Source organism: Drosophila simulans, chromosome 2L, assembly GCF_016746395.2.
Source record: "Drosophila simulans strain w501 chromosome 2L, Prin_Dsim_3.1, whole genome shotgun sequence".
Lineage (NCBI taxonomy): Eukaryota > Metazoa > Arthropoda > Insecta > Diptera > Drosophilidae > Drosophila > Drosophila simulans.
This window is the reverse complement of record NC_052520.2, coordinates 13,505,474-13,521,153: the sequence shown is the minus strand read 5'-3', so window position 1 is coordinate 13,521,153 and position 15,680 is coordinate 13,505,474. Positions and strand designations below refer to the sequence as shown.

At 40.8% G+C, this 15,680-nt stretch overlaps 1 protein-coding gene across 6 annotated transcripts in view; it reads left to right on the top strand.

The window, feature by feature from the left end:
* The window catches only part of LOC6732237 (hemicentin-1), a 40,256-nt gene extending 27,340 nt beyond the window's left edge, over positions 1 to 12,916 (top strand). For 5 of the 6 annotated variants that reach the window (XM_016178302.3, XM_039296769.2, XM_039296702.2 and 2 more), the window contains 8 exons: positions 41 to 80; positions 179 to 334; positions 452 to 580; positions 2,218 to 2,355; positions 5,323 to 5,487; positions 5,585 to 5,644; positions 6,656 to 6,742; positions 10,652 to 12,916. In XM_016178302.3, coding sequence (XP_016024917.1) covers positions 41 to 80; positions 179 to 334; positions 452 to 580; positions 2,218 to 2,355; positions 5,323 to 5,487; positions 5,585 to 5,644; positions 6,656 to 6,742; positions 10,652 to 11,424 — 1,548 coding nt within the window. In that variant the 3' untranslated portion in view covers positions 11,425 to 12,916. The remainder of the gene's footprint in view (positions 1 to 40; positions 81 to 178; positions 335 to 451; positions 581 to 2,217; positions 2,356 to 5,322; positions 5,488 to 5,584; positions 5,645 to 6,655; positions 6,743 to 10,651) is intronic. The other variant, XM_039296738.2, reaches the window with a different exon arrangement.
* The last annotated feature ends 2,764 nt before the right edge of the window (positions 12,917 to 15,680 follow it).

Here is a 15,680-nt window from a genome sequence, read left to right as displayed (position 1 = left end):
GTCCGGGGAATCACCAATTTAATCTCTTCACTCCCTACAGGATCCCATGCGCTCCAGGAAGGGCTATTTGCAGGTGGTGGGTGAGTACGACAACTAATCCCTATCGCCGTCCACTGACCCCCAGTGTGACCCATTGGCCACGATAACACCCGGCTCGCTTTTTCCCCCAACCATCCAGTTCCACCGATGATTGTCGAGGGCCTGACCAGCAACGATATGGTGGTGCGCGAGGGTCAGAACATCTCGCTGGTTTGCAAGGCACGTGGCTATCCGGAGCCCTACGTCATGTGGCGACGCGAGGACGGCGAGGAGATGCTAATTGGCGGGGAGCACGGTAAGCGACCCTATTTCGCCGCATTGCACTTTGGCCTCACCGGATTCTTCTCTCCCTCCTCCCTTCTCTCTTCTATACCCAATTCTATACCCAATCCCCAATTCCTGATCCCCACAGTCAACGTGGTCGACGGTGAGCTGCTGCACATCACCAAAGTGAGTCGCCTGCACATGGCCGCGTATCTGTGCGTCGCCTCCAACGGAGTCCCACCTTCGATTAGCAAACGGGTCCACCTTCGTGTGCAATGTGAGTAAATGTCAATTGGTTGGCCAACACACGAAAGTCTGCTAACTCGCTAAAGAAGCGAAAAGTTGCAGTTGCTACTGGGCTTATCGTTTAATAAATACTATTCCATACTTTCATATTATATCTTACTATAGTGATAAATTGTGGAATTCTTAAGAAATCAGTATAATATGTGATGATAAATTTGTAACTTATTTTTTAAATTTATTAAACTATTGCATCATGGTTCTTGTGGCTCCACTCCAAGTAACCAATTTCGTTATTTAAATGAGTGTGGGTGTATCACGATTTTTTTTTAGTCCGATTTTCTGTGCTGCGTAAAACGGAAACTGCAGAAATAACGTAAAATCCATTTCGAGCTTAACTCTTTTGCAATATTTATGCCACGTTGAGTAGGAAGGGCGTGGGGAAACTGGAAAGTGTGACGAACGCTGGATTCAATGCGTAAAATACACACAAAACAAGGCGATGCAACACCCACTTCGCCGCCCCCACCTCCACCCCCACTTGCATGTTGCCAATGCAGTTTTTGGGGCAATAACCGCAACGCGTCCTCAACATTGGCACACAAAGGGGCGATGGGCGGCGACGGTGGGCAGTGGGTGGAAATGCCCACGCACTTGGCCAAAATCGACCAAAAGCTGCAGTCACGTTAAATTAATTTACCTGTGAGAGCTTACCGTGTGTGCCGCACTGCCAGTGGCCGAAAATGCTAGAGATGGACAGCTTACGATGGGATTAATTAACTAGCCATGCTTTACAAACAGATGAGTGATGATTGTGGAAATGTACTCAAGTGGAGCACAGGCTATATGTACCTAGTATTGTTTGTTCGAATATGTGAATGACACTCTAGGCTGCATCAAAATATTACCACTCATCGAAACTCGAAAATATACATATTTGAATTTATAAAGGCATATTTCCCCCAGCTTCCATCTCTAGTCGCCCTGCGCTGATGCACTGCGCTCATTTCGCTTTGTTTGTGGGCGTTTGCTTGTTTGTTTGTTTGTCGGCAGGTGTTATTTTGTGCCCCCGTGATGTGTGCGTGGCCAAAATGCGTTCACCATTCGCAGAACAACTCTTGTTGTTGTTGTTGTTGTTACTGCCTTGCCCACACCCACACCCACACCCATACCCACCCACGAATTTTCCCCTTCAGTATCAGCGGTGGTGGCAAGCAAAGCTATTTACGCACACACACCCCGCCCAGATGGACGGCCGTGTCCCAGACACAATCACTCGCTCCCAGGCGCACTTTTAATGACTGAGTGCATTTTAATCCAAAAACAGTTTGTAAACTCACGTAAAATGGTATGCAAAATTCTCGGTAAAACTCGGATAGAGCCGTATAGCTGATGAAAGGTTCGTGACGCACCCGGCATGGGTGTGGGCTCTGAAAAGGGCTATTCCATGGGGCTGCGGATGCTGGAAAAGATTACTGTGGATGTATGGTAGTTGCATTTGATGGCATAATGGATTCAATTTAGAGATAATGGAAGGGGATTACTTTCGCGAGCATCAAACTTGCAGTCTAAGATTTTGTTTGAAATAATGTAGTTATCACTTTTTATAATTTATAAAATACACTTTGATTCAGCTAGCTTAAACAATTAATACATTTTCCTTGTTCACAGTTCCGCCGATGCTTTCCATACCCAATCAGCTGGAGGGAGCCTATTTGGGCCAAGATGTTATACTCGAGTGCCACACGGAGGCCTATCCAGCATCGATTAACTACTGGACCACGGAACGCGGGGATATGATCATATCGGGTAAGATAGGGCCGTGAATCGGTCCTCGGAAGCATTGCCTGTAAATAAGTTTGAATAAGGAAGGAACTTGTATTAACTGCAGGAAACCTGTGTAAATAAGCTTACAATGTAATTTTCAAGCATGCCAACCAACACCTCGGACTTCTTTACACGCTTGAGCCGGTGCAGCGGAAAATTGACATGGGAAAGGCCCGAAGGGAAAACAAAATGAAAACTTGGGAAAACCTCAGTTGAGCTGATCCCGTTTATTTCGCTTTTTCAGATGCAAGGCAGTGCAAGCGAATGTTGAATGTGGTGTCCCTTTTTATTGTTTTACATGGAAGTTTTCGGCTTTCCGCGTCCAACGGTTCGCCATAAAATGCGTTGCCCATACGCACTGTGTGACAGGCTTAAAATGCACATTTACACACACGTGCACACAGAAGGCAGCTACATTGTGGCATTTCGAACAGGACTGCCTTAAAGTGTCCCATCTTTATGGGATGACGTTTTAACAGTTTTCTCTTTGATTGACACCAGACAGTTTTCAGAAGAAGCCAAAATGTAGGGGGCAGGCAGAGATTGAACATGTGTCAGATAGAGAGCTGACTAGAGATCCAAAACACTCACCCCAAGCTGAGAGTATGAAGCGGGCTTAAAACCTCTTGAAGCCTTTAAGACTTATACCTACAGCTACGTTTTAATTGCCAAAATCATCAAAATCAAGTTTAAAAAACAATTAGGCTTTTCAATTGGTTAGGAAAAGTTCAAAAATAGATATTTCTTTTTAAAGGTTCACAGTAACATGTCCTCCAACTTTAAGTTCATATAAACAATCAATATGTCGGAAACAAAATTAATTAATTTCGCCGCTCCCAAAACTCAATCATGTTAAGTACGGGAAAAATTTAAAATTTGCTAAACTACATAAAAACATATTTGGTGGATTGGAAATGAGCAATTAAATATACTCGCAAAATCGATACGCAAAACAAATTGAATAGTGGTAATGAAAACGTCCGAAAATATTATTTTGTTGCGGAAATTATTTAAACATAATCACATTTGCAGACACATTTGCATCTGTGCCAAAATACCAAAGGGAAATATAAACGCCATGAATTGAATGTCGGAACTCATGGCAGTTTTGCTAAATTAAAATGGAATTTAAATGCTAGGGTTAGGAAAATTTGAAGGGTGATGCCAAATGTTATTTTTCTTTTTTGGGTTGATAGTTTTCCAATGAATATGTAGTTCCGTCGCCTTAAGGCTGAAATTCAATGGAAATCAACCTCAATGACTCACTGGTGGCAGCTCATATGCATAAAAATAGAGCTATATATGTATATGGACGAGCGTTTGATGAACTGTCATTTGGTTTCATTTTATGCTTAAATGTCACTTTGTTTGTTCGATAGGCATAGCATTCCCAATTCAAAGGGAAATCTATGGCTAGGCTTTTGCTGTCCCAGGTAGGAAATAGCGACTCGGATATATGACATTTCATATGCACACACGCACAAGCGAAAAACTAAGTCATTGCGAGGAAAATGCGAGCCAAGATACGAGATATGAAAGCCACGTTCATGATGTATGGCCAACAGCCACCAAAAGTTTGGGTAATAAATTTTAACCGCCTTTCCATTGGGTTCCATATAACTATCATGAATAGAGGTACTAAGCGGGGCAGCTTGAAAAGAAGGAAGCCATACTCTTTTATACATTTCGAAATCAAAACGCAAAAAAATTGCTACACTATTATTTTACGTGTAAAGAGTAATAAATACAAATATTTATACCTATTTTACTATAATATTTTTAATGATCCATTTAAACTCTCTTGTACTCAGCTACATTCTGAATAAAAGAATTTCGATTTCCAAACATACATATATGTTTATGAGCTACCCTCGCTGAACTGTCTGCAGCAGATGCCATATATCACAAACGTATAGAGCGCCAGTCTGCGGAACAAGCAATTCTACATTTAGTTCGAGAAACCGAAACTTTCCTTCGCTGCGGCTGGTATTAAAAGTATAAAGTTCCTGGAAAGACTTGGCAGGCAGGGAAAAGAATTGCTGCCGCCGATGATTATGAGAAAAATTATATATTTGCGTGTCGGAGGGACTTACATGTGGGCCTACGTATGTAGTAGTGGCATGGCATATGCAGAGAGATGGAGAAGTATCACAAAAGGTGACTGGGGCTATAAAAAGAAGTCGCAAGAGCGGGTCACATGCAAGTTGGGCGCTATGTGGAAAATTGTTTTTCCCCATTGTTTGGTGCTGACGAAAAAGAAAACAGGGGAAACTAAAGACATTTGTCACAGGAACCCAAGAACACACCATACACACACATACACAAAGTGGCATAGACAAAGGACAACATGACGTATGGATAACATGCGATATCGCCTTACAATGCGCCAAGCAATCAAAGTGAAATTAAGTTTATATATTTAATGCTACTTACTGCCAGCTACTTGTTCTCGTTTTCATAGCCGGGCCCCAAAAAGTAGGCAACACAATACGAAATGAAACGAAACGAAATGGAACGAAATTAAAGCCACAGACGGCAGCTGAACAAAAGTTTTTCTTTTAGATTTTCACTGATTAATGAGAAAAGTTTTAGTTGGCGATGGCAATGGAAATGGCTGAGGAACTGCGCCAGTTTTAATTACACACACACAATCACACATTCGGCGAAGAAGTGGGGTGTTGGTTTCTGTATGGAGGGGCTTGGTGTAATTAGTTGGAGTCCTCCGATTGAGAAAACGACTCACTTCACTGCACTTGGCCGGCAGCGAAAACAACAAAAACTACGGCCACCCAGTGCAGGTGACATTAATTAATTGATTTTTTCCCCTTACACACACACACACGTACATGCACTTGTTTTCCAACCATATCGCTATGGCTGGAAAATTGTCACTTAAAAGACCACCGCCGCTGACGACTGACAGTTTTTCCGCATTTCTCGCACTTTCAGACACCTCGCGAGCCGGCGATAAATACGAGACCACATCAACCGTCAGCGGTTACACAAAGTACATGAAGTTGAAAATCCGTGCCGTTGGACCCAACGATTTCGGCACATATCGCTGCGTGGCTAAGAATTCGCTTGGCGAAACGGATGGAAATATAAAACTGGACGGTAAGCGAGAATATTTTGCATTTGCTACATAAAAAACCACTTGAAATAATATATACACAGCTAACTTTTCTAATGAATATATCCATTTTGCTTACAGAAATGCCGACACCAACTACTGCCATCATTTCAGAAATGTCCTTGCTGAACCGCAGCTATGGTAAGACTTATTTTCTCTATTGACCATTAAGTGCATTTCACTTGTTAAAGTTTGCTGTACGCTTTAAAAGCAAACAATTGTGGCACAAAAAAGTTAAATTCACATCATGTGCAATACACAGCCATTCGATCAACTCCCTAATTGATTAAATTTCAACCATAAGCATCGCAGCATAATTTTTTTTGCTTGGTCATGAATTGTAGAACAACATATAATGGGTTTTTAATTTTATGCACTGCAAAGCACAAAATCACAGTCAGCACAATGCATTAAATTGGTTCAAAAAGGGTAGATAATCACGAATATCATAACAAAGGACATCATATTTTGTTTATTTTCATAAAAATCATACTGTGTGACAAAATCTCTTAAATCTTTCGATAAAAGTAAAAGGGTTAGATTTTAAATTTCGTTGAGAAAAATCACTTAGCCTCGGCTCACAAACATCATAGATTTGCTAAGTGAAAGCGATAAGAGTCCTTAACATCCTGAAATTACAGTAATCAACGCGAATAGCCGAAAAACACAAGAACCATCGTGGAAAGCACACCACATAAGACCGCACCCCATCCTCATCCATCCACCTCGTTTAAGCTCCATCAAGTCAAAAAGTTGCATGCGATTTCAGTTTTTGTTTTGGCTAGCTGTTGTTTTTGTTGGCTGTTGTACGGCGTTTTAGCCGCTTCAAAGGGCTATTAAATGCAAATAAATGCAAAATTAAATAGAAATACCTTAGCATACAATTACCCATGGCATCTCTGTGTAAATGTGTATTACTAAATTCTTTTTTATATGGTTTCCATTTCTACCCTTTTCTTCGTTGTTTCCCAAAACCTTTCCTAATTTGAATATTTCTTTCATGTTATGCCCTTCTCCAACCAACCAACAACAACATGAACCGACAACAACCGACAACAACCGCGTTATCCCGATCTCTCCCTGAACTATATTGCACACTCCTCGACTGACGCTTGCTGCATAAAATTAAAAATGTGTAAAAAATATATAAAGATGGCAAGAGACGTCATAGAAATAAATTTGACTCGGCTAACGCTCTGCCTGATTATGGGGTTGAGGAGTGGCGTGACGGAGCCCAAGGTAAGTACTATATCCACATCTCTATCCACCTTCAGCCTTTCATCCGCTCCGAAGGACCCATCTCCAAGCCATCTCCATCACCGCATTCCCCCCACCCACTTTTTTCATGGCTATCTCTCCTTTAGTGGCATTTTATGGACCGTGCTGCATATTCAACTATATTTGCGCATTGCGAGGCCAAAGTTGCCCCTCGTGGTTGCCTTTTTGCTTTTATGGCATTTCTTTCATTTCAAGTGCGTCGCCGTGTGATCTCATAATTTTAATCTTTTCTCCTGGGTCCGAAAAACTTGGACTGCGCACAATATTGCCCAAGTGTTTAGCACAAACGTTGGAGATTAATTAAATTTCCCTACAGCTTGCCGCTGTGTTGTGTTATTTTCATTCATCCGCATTCCGTGGCAAATACAAATTGCACTTCTCTGCTGCCGGAATCTTGCACTGTTGTAGTGCCATAAGCCATTGCATTGACGGAAAAAGCAATAAATGGGGCTTATGCCACAATAACTTTGGCAAACAAAGAAGCCGAAATTTGCACAGAGAATGGCGGATGAAGACACAGGCCAACTTTAAATGGCAATAAATTCCTTTAGCTTTACTTGAAAAGAAATATCTACTTGTTTACTATTGCATTCAAATGTTGCCAATATAAATTGAATTTAAAGCCGGCTTTAGCAAATGCACACAACCGCGTAACCACAAAAGTCATAATAATAGCACTTGTTAAACAAGAAAAACTACATAGATAAATACAATAAAATATTTCATGTTAGATATTTTACCCAATAGTATTTTGTGGTTTGTTGATATGTTGACCTCCTCCGTTTGCAAGTCAGATACATTTTGTAGCAATAAAAATGCCAACGGGCGACACCAGCAACACCATCAAGCGGATGGGAGCAATAAAAACTAGCGACATTGTTGATTGACACTGACATTTTGGCCATGTCAACGACAAGGTTCATCTGGCTGGCCATCTATCTGGTATTTGCGAGCGTATGTTTTGAACGGAGGTGTGGACAGGACATGTGTCCACTTCCATTCGTTTTTATGGGCTATCAAATTTGGCGGCTAAACGCCCTCCGGATGTGATAGTTGATATTCCAACCGCAGCAGACAGTTAAATTAGCCATAAACAATGGCTTTGCAAATTTTCTGCTGCCTGCCTTTGGGCTGAATTAATCCTTTGCTGAATTGCCGGGCCAACGACCGACTGGTATTATTATTCTGGTTTCCTATTTTCGGGCATATTTCTGACTGTGCTTATTGCATTTAAAATGCAATTATTTAAGGCACGCGTCCGTAAAATGCCGTTCAACCGATTGCACTAATGAACTGAAGCCCAAACCGCTTCAGAGGGGGCGTGGCAGCCCCCACCGGCCCTTTTTGGCTACAGAGGCATTCTGGCTTCAACGGCATTCGAGCATTGCAAGCGCCCCCAGAAAAAAAAAGGGGGGAGAAAAGAGAAGAATGCAAAAATCCAGATAAAATGTCTGTTCATTATGGCAGAGAGTCTACGGATGGAAGGGGGAAACCTGGCGAATGGATATCTCTCTAGTGGGAGAAGTGGGCAGAGCATGGACTTACTCCTGGTGGGGCGTCATTGATTCAACATAGGAGCTTGGGTGCTCCAAGTGTCTGGGAAAACTCAATGAAGAAGCTTGAACAGAAGATGCTGAGTTCAAGAAGCATTAAGAGAATAGGAAACGGTGGGCTTAAGTTACTGGGTAGATTATAATTGAAAATAATTTATGATATCATAAGTGTTTCATATTTATGATATTTATGAAATAAAAGCAAAGGTTAGAGTTGATTCATTTTGAATATAAAATCTTTATTAAGAAATGAACCAGCTGGAATTTAATTTATGTTTGTTGATAAAATAAAATGAAATTTCGATATAAGCAGATTTATATATTGATAGAAATATATTAAATGTGAATCTGCAAACACATAATACCTAAGATAAAAAACCATTTAAGCTGAAATATGAAATCTATCTATCTATCTATCACTTTTCATCGTTCACTCGGATATATGGATATTTAGTAAAAATTAGCAATGCCGAAATAGTGTGGGTATTCTAAAAAATTTTTTTAACAGAGTTCAAGCCAAACGACTGGCAAAAATGTGCCGCAAAATCGCATTGGGAAATGATTTTTGTTGATTGATTGCCGATTGGCAGTTCCGACGTTGATTTCTCCGCGCCACGGCTTATAAATAAAATATCACAAAAGGTATGCGGGGACTAAGCCAAAAGGCAGAAAAAAAGGATGCGACAAAACAAAAAGGAAAACCAGGCGAAAACGGAAATATTTATTGCCTCACATCAAATGAAATATGCCATCAAAATTGTCTGCCTGTCGGGCTGACACCTTTTCGCCGTGCTCTCAATCAACCGTAAATGCGGGCATTGACTGTCTGCTACCTCGGGATTTCCCAACCCACCGCAATCTATATACCGCTGACATCAGTCGAATGCCTGGGGCATATGTGGCACTTTTAAGGTTTACCTTTAAGCAGGCAGTCAAAGGTAAACAATCGGTGTGATGCTGGATGTCATATGTGGGTCGGATCGTGGGGGATTTCCGCTTGCAAAACTTTTGAAGTCAGTTTATCAGTTGGAATCGAAATTATTATGCTCTCATTGCTCACTTAACATAACGATTTTTAAGAATTTCGCTAAAGAGAATCCTATTTCATTAGAATCCCATTTCCCAACGCTTTATATCAAAGCTTTTTGTAGACAATTCAATTTCGCATTTGGCCCGCCAACCCATACCCATCTATCACTTTATATTTATGACTCCGACTGTTGTTGTGGCAATAGCCTCATGCCGCACAGTCAACAAACCATTCAGAGTCAAGAGAATGCGCTCTTAAAGCCCACTTTGTGGTTATTTATGGGGTCAGCCGACGAAAAGTCGAACGCCAAAGATTAAAAGCAGATAAAATATATTTAATAGCCCCGCAGGTCCTGCCCCATCAACTTTCCCATGGCAGTGGGCCGCAATGGACGAATTGTTCACAAAAGGGGTGAAAATAAGTTGAATAATGATGGATGGCTGCAATTAGGGAATGATTTTTTAGTTGAAACTCATTATTACTTTGCAACCAGCTCCGATTTCGACTGTCATTTTTCGTCTGCTCTCAACCACTGTTCCCCATCCATATACAATCCATATATATAGCGATATATCCGGCATTGACGTGCGGTCAACAAAGTGCGTTCAATGACGTGCATAAAAACCAACAGCAGCAGAAAACGCCACAAAGACACTCAATCAGCCGGAGACAGTGGGTGGTCAATTGGGACAGGGCAGACAAAGAACGTTGAAATATGGCCAAGTAATCGCTGTCCGAATGCCTTGGAGTTGTAAAGAAGTACAATGACGCTATAAAATGGCGGAATGTGCTGGTAAATATGTGTAAATAAAGAAAAAACTCTGGAAGGGGCAACTGTAGGAGGTCAACAAGCTGAGTGAAGTGAATACAAATTTATTTCTTAGAGTTGGCACCCAAACGTAGTTATAAGCAAGGCTAGTTTCATAATTTACCAACCCTTACAAGCCAGCAAACTTATAGATGATTTCAGTCAGTAACATATATCCAACGATTTAACCAGCAAAGTAACCCTCGCACACAACCATCGAACTATTAAGTGCACAGCACACTTGCCGGCAGGGAAGAGCAATTTACTTTAATGCCACCCAAAATCCATGTCCCCACTTGATGGCACATTCTACCAATGCCAATATCCGCTCGACCTGACCCAAAACCAGACCCCGTGATGATAATTTATCCAGTGCCAATTTGGTATTCGCCGAACGCACAGAATAAATGAAAACATAAACCCCACTAACCAAAAAACTGATTACTACATGCTTTCCCACTCGCTCTTTTCACCCGCAGGCAACCATGCTGGAAACAATGGCGATAACAATCAAACGCCCGTGCGTAATCCGCCCGGAGCATTCCACAATTCTGCAGGCTCACTGGCGCAGCATAATCTACTTGCTAAAATAATGCTCGGCATTAAAACGCAATCATTTGGGATTTTCAAACGTTTATCGAGCTCTTTGCCGCTGGCGGCGGGACAGAGCCTTCTCTGGCTGTCGACGTTATCGCTGGTCTCAGCCCCAAGTCGGTGGCGTATGAGTAATGTGGAAAATCGGCCGAACTCACCGGAGACCGTTGTCAACAACGATACCGCCGCCGAATGCTGGGAGAGCAGAAGCCATTGCGTGAGCGAAAGCAACAACAACAACAGCAACAGTCGCATTACCGAACGCCCACAGATGTGGGCGCGGCATTCGCGCATATTTCACATTGCTCATACGCCGTGTGGCGCGTCAACGCAATACCAACGCCTATGCGAACGCCAATGGCAATGGCAAAGGCTGTGGCAGTGGCAGTGGCAATGTCAGTGGAAGTGGCAACATCAATGGCAGTGGCCAATGCTCATTTGCATAGTAATATTGGCTGGCTGTTTTGTTCGGTGGCTGCCAATGTTGCTGCATTTTATCGGCCGGCACATCGGAACATTTTCTATTAGCGCGACGCATAGGCAACATTTAATGTGCACATTTTGGGGCAACCGTGGTAATACGGTTGTCGCCAAAAATACCACCCCTGCCAGGCCAAGTACTTTCGAAATGCTCTGCTCCCGGATGTTTTCAAGATGAAATCAAATAATTGCAAAGGCAAAAAGAAACTCATTTAGGGCACAAGCAGCTTGAAGAATGAAATCAAACCTTGGCCAGACGAGGACCAGGATAACGAGGACGAAGTGGGACCTGCGAGCGGTCCAGACAACTGCAGTGGTTGAGAATCAGATATAGATATGTTTATACTAGAGCGTAAAATGAAAATCATGTTAGGGACGAGCTGGCCAGAAGTGACAGCTGAAGTGCGGCAAATAATGATGGCTACATCCGACATTCGGCAACTGATGGGGCTTTAGAACTAATCGGAAGTCTAACAAAATGTTATGTACCTATTACTTTCATAAATGTATTGAAAAACAAAAAATATATTGAAAGCATTTAATCATTTTTTTATGGTTTTATATAAATAAGGTTATATTACTAAACAAAAAGTCATATATATCTTCATTTCATTTCTCACAATTAATTTTCAAAGCAATTAGAGATCATTATGGTTTTTGTTCCCATTACACAGGAAAGTAAAAAATGTTTCATTATGTATAAACCAATTAAAAGAAAATTAATTAATTAAATCAACAAAAAAATGCAATACTGGAATGGCAAAAAAACGGAAATACGGTTAATCAAATTTGCATTTAGATGAAAGTATTTACGCATACTCATACATAGCGAATTTACATAGTAAATTTAGCAGAATTATAAGAGCAAATAAAAATAAAACAAAAAATTGAGAACCAATAGCTAAAACAAAAAAGTGTTGTATTAAGTAATTTATTGGATTTAGAGCTGATACTTAACAAACTATTGAAATTGTTTTAGCAATTTGTTAACCCAAAAATGAAGCTGTTAACAATACGCTTATTCAATTAATTTGGGTTGCATTGCAATTAATATATGTTTAACTTTATGAGCAAACAGAGCATATAATAAATAAAAAGCTCAATGAATACGAAATTTACCTTAATTTGATTGATTTTGTTGTAGAGATTAATTGTAAATATTTCAATGGTGCAAGGCAAGAGTATTAAATAAACCCATTGAAACTTCGCTGTATATATAAAGAAAACTATATGTGCTACTAATACATATATTTCCATCTGAGGCTCATAGGGCATACCTGACCCTATCCAAATAAAAATTATTATATTAATTATTATAAGTTGCACTGAGGTTTACATTGTAAATAATTATCTCATACTATCATATACAAGTTGAAATGAATGTTAACGCGTTAAATAAATAAAATATATATCTTTAGATGTAGAACCGCAGGAAAAGCAAGCAAAATTTTGCAGTTGAAAATGATGATGAGAACTATTTAATTAAGCCTACTTAAGAAGCTCAGAATACTTAAATATAATGTCGGAAAATTATACCTAACGTCTAAGTTAGTTATAACTTATTATATATGTATTGAGCTCTATATATGTGAATAAGTGGCATATCTATGTGACATATTTGTATGTAAATGTACGCAAAAGTTTACAGCAAAAATAAAGCCCAAAAACAAGCCCTTCCAAATGTTACTAAATTCCCAAGGACAAAACAACATCCTGCATCGTATTTTTCATCCAGGTCCTGGGTAGCAGACAACCATGCAATTTTCCGCAAGTAACCAAGCAGAAGAACAATACAAAATGCAGTTGCTCAACACAGGGGTGGATTCAAAACGGATAAGGTATTACAAGTCAATTTCTTTATGTATCAATGTCTTGGTTTATTTGGGATTAGATTTATATAACTTGACATGCTGCAAAAATTATTATACAATAAAATTTTAAATAGAGGGGATAGCAATTAGTCCACTCGTTGAAGAGAGCCTAATTGCCCACATATGCAATAATTCACGAAAAGAACAAAAACGAGTGAAGTATAATGGATAAAAGCAAAAGCAAGGCCACAATGGAAGAAAACGAGAGTAAATGCCTACACATACGTAGACTCTATTTGAATCCAGGCCAAACCGATTTTTCTCCCTTTTTTCGCTTTTGTTGCAGCTTGTTTATAGGAATTGTTGCAGCTGCCTCTGTTGAAATGTTGCGGTTGCCATTGAAATTACTTGGTGTGGAAATGAGCGAAATTTCCAAGCAATTAGCAGAGGCTGAATGGAACATACCAAATAATCGATGCGTTCTCGTCATTTTCATCTCTTTCACTAACTTTGCGGCTCACAGTGCGTATGAGCGATGCAATTTTGCTGTAAGGAGGAAATTTCGCGTTGGTAAAGGTGGCACAGGAATCTTTAGAGATTTTAGATTGTCTGAAGTTCTTTTTTTTACAGATAACTTATGTATTGTTTATTTTCTATCATGTTATGGTAAGTCAATTTTTTTTTATTTATTATTAATTTATTTGTTAGTTAAAAATAGCTTACAAATCTACTAATTGAAAATTATGATTACAAAGAAGAAAGATATACAATTTTAAAATAAACACTTGAACATATAAACTGCAAAAGGTAGCTAAAAAGGTGTTGCTAACAAAGTTGTCAGAGTTACTCGGTCTCTCTTGTCTTTCACGTGGCTTCTGCGAATGGAACAATCCCGCTACGAATGCAAGTGGAAAATTCAATTTGTAAAGTGCATAAAGGTAGCACCAGTCGAGCCAGACCAGAAAGACCTGAATATGGCGAAGTCAGTCACACATATATGCGACTGTTCGACGCTCAGGGTATTTGTTGTTAAACAAAGGCGGCAGCTACTACTCCCCGCCAGAGGGCAATCCCCACACCATCGCACTCCTGCCGGGAGCTGTTTACACATACTTCCATAACAAGGACGACTGTGCAGTCCAAGTTGCAGTGGCATAAACGTGAACGAAGCACCAACATTGTAATTAAATCTGCGTCAACATAAACGCTGCCAGCTGCACAAACGGCTGCAGCAAAAATGGCCAAGGAGCTACAAATGTCGACGACATTTTTCCGTGAACGTGACTGTAAATGGCCATGTGTTTGTTTGCCTTTTCAGGATGATCACTGGTTGGCCCAGACAGGTGAGCATGCGGGACACTGGAATGGGGCTACACTTCTGTCTAGACGCAGTCTAAAATTGGCGAAGATTTAATTGTTTTATGCCCAAGTTTTCTAAAACAAAAATATAATACCCTTTAAAAAGCCCGACTTTCAACTTAAATTATCCATAAATTTTAGAAGTACTTGTTTAATATATGCTAATTAAAGTGCAAGCCGCAAGCGTGCAATAAAAGAAAAGCCAGAGAAATATAATACCAGTTTCAGTCACTTCTCCATCACATCCATCTTCCCAGAGCTATGTTTATTATCACTAGGCCTGCACGCATATTTGCGGCAATTAAGTCAGACCTGAAACGCATAAATCAAGCATACGCCCCATTGAGCCTGTTTACCCCGTTAACCCGCTACCGTCGCCCGACCACTTTGACCTGATTTGCTTCGATTAGACAAACGATAAATATCCAGTGTTAGTGCCTGCCAGCTCTCGAGTGTTTTTATGCCGCAGAAGGGTTAAAGAGCAGCCCGTCATCCTCTTAGCCGCCCGAGTCTATTAAGCTGTATAATATTTTGACAAAGGTCTGGACTCTGCAGAACGATGGCAATTACCACACTGCCGGCAATATGAGTGGTAAACCAACAAGAGCAGGATTCGGGCGAGTAATGGCCGGATTGAGGGCATAACATAGCGCTTGCCAGTGTTGACGCTTACATCCTTGGGCGACCACTTATCATAACGCTCACAACGCTCGAGCGTCTCTGGAGCGACACGCACATGCGCCGGCAATTATGCTAAAAGCGTTGAATTTATAGTTTCCCACACTCACACTCGATGCCCCAAAGGCTGCAGCCTTTGAGCATTTTTAACATGGCTCTGCCTGTCCGCATTGGCCACTAAATAAATGGCTTTTAGAGCACGCGTTAATGATGTTGATTGTGGCCCAGGGAGCCTAACAGTTCGGTTCGCTCCCTCCCGCACTCCCTCCTCTTCCATCCGCGATCCACCACCGATTTCATGTTTAATGTTTTATAACCACTGCGGCCAAAGGGGGAGGCAGACAGCACGTTCCTGTTGGTCTCTGTCCGGTTTATTTTTATGATGATAGATGGGCACCGGCTCCCCTTTTCGCTATCGCACCGGTGCCTGTTGTCAAAATGGATTTAATGCCATATTTATTAGAGGTGTAAATGCATACACACTAATGTGTGTGTGCGCATCCTTTGGACGCACAAATTTTGTTAATGGTTTGCATACAGGATAGTCCGCTATCATTCGAAAATAAATGGCAAAATTCGAGATCAC